The following is a 4948-nucleotide window of genomic DNA, read 5'->3' as shown; positions in this document are numbered from 1 at the left end:
TAGAACTATGGGACACAAATATAAATTTAGGTCAAGGTAGGAGTCATCTTCAGCTAATACAGTTCTATTTTCTAACAGGGTGGTTGACCTTTGGAATGGGTTGCCTTCAGATTTTGTGGAGGCAGTAAATTTAAGTGAGTTTAAGAAAAGGGCTGGGTTTAAAGTTATTATTTTATATTTATTTTTAATCATTTTAATTTAGTTTTGGGGATGGAACAGCTGAGATGGACCAATAGGTCCCATGTTGTTCCAAAATATTATGTTATATTATAATTAATGAAAGGGTGTTGTTTTAATTGGCAATTACAATCTCTATTCTGCTGGAGATCCTGAAACAAATTATATTAATACACTTGACCAGAACAAAATGTTCTTTGGTAAATTTTAAGGTTTTAATTTATTCATTATTAGATCTCTTTTTGAAAAAATGTTCCATGTTAAAAAACCATGAAAGAATGCAATTAAAATGTTAAACATATAAAAACGTTTTTCAAATCAAAATAATAGACTTTTTTGCTTGTTTTTGTACCAGTTATAATTACAGGGCATAAAAAAAATTCCTCATAACTTTTGGTTAAATTAGTAGAATTTCAAGAGGTCCAATGTATGACTGTTTTACATATACTATTTAGAATTAGCTGCCTTCATTGCAACATATAAAAATGTTTTACAGTTTCGGAAAGCTCACATTTGGGGGATTCCTTTAAAAGTAACGCCAAAGAAAACAAGAAAAAAAAGTGAAAATTAGGTATCAAATTGGGTCTAGAACTAGGGTTACCAGGTTCTTATACTGTTACAAATTATTTATTTTTTTCCTCCAACCCTCAAAGATAGCTTGACATTTAATACGAAATTGGTACATAGTTTAAGGACAGATGGAAAATAGTTGAACCATATGGAAATGTTTGTAAGCAAAGTGATTTGATTTAGAGACAAATGCTCCTCAAGTCAAGACATATTTGTCAGCTTTATATGATATTTATATTTAACAAACTACTATTGGTACACTTAGCAGTAGGTCCTGGTGGTCAGAGTTCATGAAATTAAAATATGCATTTATTATAATGTTTTGAACTTGTGACTTTGACATGCTAGACATTATCTTGTAGTCCACATAAAAAGGAACAATAAACAAGCTATAAACAATGCTTCATGACAAATTCAACCTTTTAATATGTCAAACTGAAATAATTTATTAGTTACAGCATGCCAAAATTAATTGTGTGCTTGGTTATATAATTCTCTCTACACCATTAATATCATAACTAACACTTGTTAACCAACCTTTTGTAAATCATTTCATAAGAAAAAAACCTTACAGAAGCTGGGATAACCGATATTCAAAAGTTGCCTTAATCTCCCTCCCCCCAAAAAAAACCAACAACTTGCAAGCTAGTACAGCAATAATATGAATTTCCGATACATAGCTAATGATGTTTGATTAAATCTCACTTCTAAAGAAATATATTCAATCTCAAATTAAAAATTATATTTTTTAAAGTAAGATATCATTCTCTCGATAATATTAAGCACTTCTAATTACAGCTATCAATACTGCAACTGCAGTTATAATGACTCTTTATTACAGTTAATTCCTGGGAGATTTATCTGAATGATAATTTCTGGTCAAATGAAGGAATTATCTCAAAGTTACAGTCATGTGTTTTATATACAAAATTTATTAATCTTGAATCCAATATACACTTATTAAATTTCCCTCTCAAGCTAACCAATAATGATTTTTCTCTGAATGCATCCGAAATGCCTTTTCCATCTGTATTATTATTCATGTATGATACAAATAATGAAAAAAGTTCCAAATTTTGCTCATCTAGATATACGCATTATAATTATGGTTGTTTTTTATTTTACAAACAATCTTTATTCCATACTAGCATTTTCATACAATGAAAATTTTTACCAATTCTGTGAACTTTTCTGAGAGCCACTCGGGGTTGTACACAATCTCCATGCTCCAAAAACGGGACAGGAAATGTAGATGGCGTTGTTTTTCCAATGATTGCTATTCATCTTGATTTCTCGTTTGCAAGAAAGTAAGGGTCTGTGAAATTTAATTTGGCAAGAAAGCTTCCTCTGGCTAAGCCAAACTTTTTCAGATTGAAGCCAGAATTGTGGCATATGTAAAATTTTCAACAAGCCCTTATCTAGTAAGTTTATTCTCAATTTTGTAAAGGCCATCCCTTTGATGTAATGATCTGAAATTAAAGTTTAAGTTAAAAATCATAAGGTTTAATAATTCCTGAAAGAATAAATCATAAACCAAGAATAGTAAAATTCTTATATGTATTAAACTATCTCATATTTCCATTACATTCAAAATGAAATTAAAATAATTCTTAAGTCTATTTCTCATTTTTATTTAAAATATCTTTAATAGTAAAAAAATTTAAAACAATTAACAGTAGTAAGAATGTTACAATACTTTTATAATTGGCATCAAAGTTTTCAAAACAATTCTCAACCATAAGCTAAGTGCTATCTGAAATTAATAACCCTAATCAATATAGAACACAGTATATTGTATTTCTGGGACATAATGCCCTGAAAATTAGAAGTCTTGCTTCTGTATTTGTATAATTTCTAGACAGTCTGATAAAATGAGCTTTGAAAAACCATTTAGTAACAAAGGTTATCATAAAAGAAAGTGAACTTTGATTCATTAAAGGCAACATCTTAACTTAGTATTGTGTTACCTTTCTTTGGGGATGTTACTTATTATCTGGATGATGGAACAGAGTGTGAACTGGGTGTATACTTATATTTTTTTATACAGTTTTTGATAAGGTGTCACACAGAAAATTAAATTAGAAAGTCACATTTCCAGGGATTTGTGAAAGATTTGTTAACTGTATTTTAGGGTGCTGGGACAGAGAAAACAAAATGTTATTAAAGGTGTTTGTCAAACTGGATTCCTGTTATCAGTGGTATGCCTAAGGAATAAGTGCTTGGATCTTTTGTTATTTTTATATTTACATTAATGACATTAATACAGGCATAATTAGTAATGTTTATTAATGGCATTAAAAACTTTGATATTTCTAACTGTGATGAGGACACTGAGGTACTACAAAATGACTTGGATCAATTAGTAAGTTAGACATTTGAATTATCATAATTTCAATCACACACTTAATGTTGATGAGAACCCACTGAATAGAGTGACTGAAAAAAAGGATCATGTCATTCTGATAAATAAGCTATTAAGACACTGCTCTGTTGCTAGTAGTAAAGCTAATAGGGCTTTAGGGTGCATCTATAAACAAATTTATCACAAGTTAGAAAAACAGTGGGGAGAAATAAGTATCTCCTAATTTATACAAATCACTAGTTTAGTCTTGCATGAATCATGGTCTTATCTATTAAGAAAGTTCATAGACTAATTAGAAAGGATTCTGAAGAGGGTTAATAGAACGATTCTGGGGATGGAAGGGTTCTCTTATTGGTTATACAAGTTAAAACTCTTAACTTGTTTTCATTTGAGAATAAATGGTAAGACATTATTTTATTCAAGCTTAAACGATTACTTAAAGGATCATAAGAATAAAGTCAAAAGGATTAAAAGCCTCTGATATCTCTGTACTGAATTCTGACAAGAACAGGTGCAGAGGATACAAGTTTAAGTTTTGTAAAACGTTGTAAGACGTTAATTTTTTTGACACTGGAACAGGATGGTAAGACTTTAATTTTAAAGGATGAGTTGACGTCGGCATTACAGGCCGACACATTACAAGAGTTTAATGAAGGGATCTATGATTTCCTGTAAAATAAAGCGTGTTTTTTTTTTGGGGGGGGGGTATTTTTCTATTGGGAGAGGAGAAGGAACATCCTTGAAAGACCATGTTTCTCTCCGTATGCTATTATCTGCCAGCGTTTAGTTTTACGACGTAGCGCGGCTTCTCCAGCATTTCTATATATTCAAGCAACGAATCTCGATAAGCTATTAACATTATCATAATTACAACTAAGCTTCAAAATTAAATTATGTATTTGATGTATATACATACATGAAATTATTACCAGCACGGAATACGTTTCAATTTAAAGATCAAACTAACAAATTATTAATCGCATTTTCTCACACAGAGTAAGCAACATACTTAAGCAAAGCAGACGAGTATACCGCTACAGTTCCCTCTATTGAGTATCAAGGGCAATTGAAATATGAGAACGATACCATTAAAAAAATAATAATAATAATTAAACAAAATTATATAGAAACATTAGTAGTACTTTTACAAATGCAAGAAATGAATTAGTTTTGATTGTTTATTTGATGTTAAGCACAGAGCTACACGTACAATGGTCTATTTGTGCTGTACCCGCCACGTGTTTTGAAACTCAGTTTCTAGCGTTATAAGCTTTCAGATTTATTACTGAGCCACTGGGATGTTTGTTTTTTAGAGTAAATCCACATTGGGATATCTGCTGCGGGGAATCGAACCCTGGATTTTAGCGTTATAAGTCCGTAAACTTACCGGGGGATACTGGGCAAATTAATTTGTCAAGAAGAGAAGTAAAAAGCACAAATAGGAAAAAATAAATAAAGTTAAATTCCTGATTTATGTTTTACAATGTTAGTCCTCAAATGTAGCACCACATCATAACTGTAGTAGTTAAATTTATCAATTTTTGAAAACCCCTTTTTAAGAAACTATTGAGAAAATAATTGCAGTAACTTTTATAAAGCTATCTGATTACCACTTATCGGGAATAGTGCTTTAATCTTGCTGTGGAGATGTATCTATTGTTACGTCTCTGTATGTTTGTTTGTTAATTCTTCTAAGATACAGGTCCTTTCTTTATAAAACTTGTTTATTCTTCCTCAATACAACTTTGTAATGTACTTAGTTTTCACAGTTACACACACTATAGTTCACAACAATTCACTCACATTCTATCGCGCTTGGACTTAATTGTCCGTCCCTGC

General features: G+C 30.7%; 1 protein-coding gene across 1 annotated transcript in view; it reads right to left on the bottom strand.

Annotated features, from left to right (window-relative positions):
* LOC106471705 (protein ABHD11-like) overlaps positions 1-4160 on the bottom strand; it is a 14620-nt gene extending 10460 nt beyond the window's left edge. Inside the window, exons 1-2 of the mRNA XM_013932323.2 lie at positions 4026-4160; positions 1922-2216 (exon numbers count right to left, since the gene is read on the bottom strand). Of these exons, the coding sequence (XP_013787777.1) occupies positions 1922-2199 (278 nt within the window). The 5' untranslated portion in view covers positions 2200-2216; positions 4026-4160. The remainder of the gene's footprint in view (positions 1-1921; positions 2217-4025) is intronic.
* Positions 4161-4948: the final 788 nt, after the last annotated feature.

This window comes from Limulus polyphemus, unplaced genomic scaffold (assembly GCF_000517525.1).
Source record: "Limulus polyphemus unplaced genomic scaffold, Limulus_polyphemus-2.1.2 Scaffold4802, whole genome shotgun sequence".
In the NCBI taxonomy this organism is placed as follows: domain Eukaryota; kingdom Metazoa; phylum Arthropoda; class Merostomata; order Xiphosura; family Limulidae; genus Limulus; species Limulus polyphemus.
This window is presented reverse-complemented; position numbering and strand designations above follow the sequence as displayed.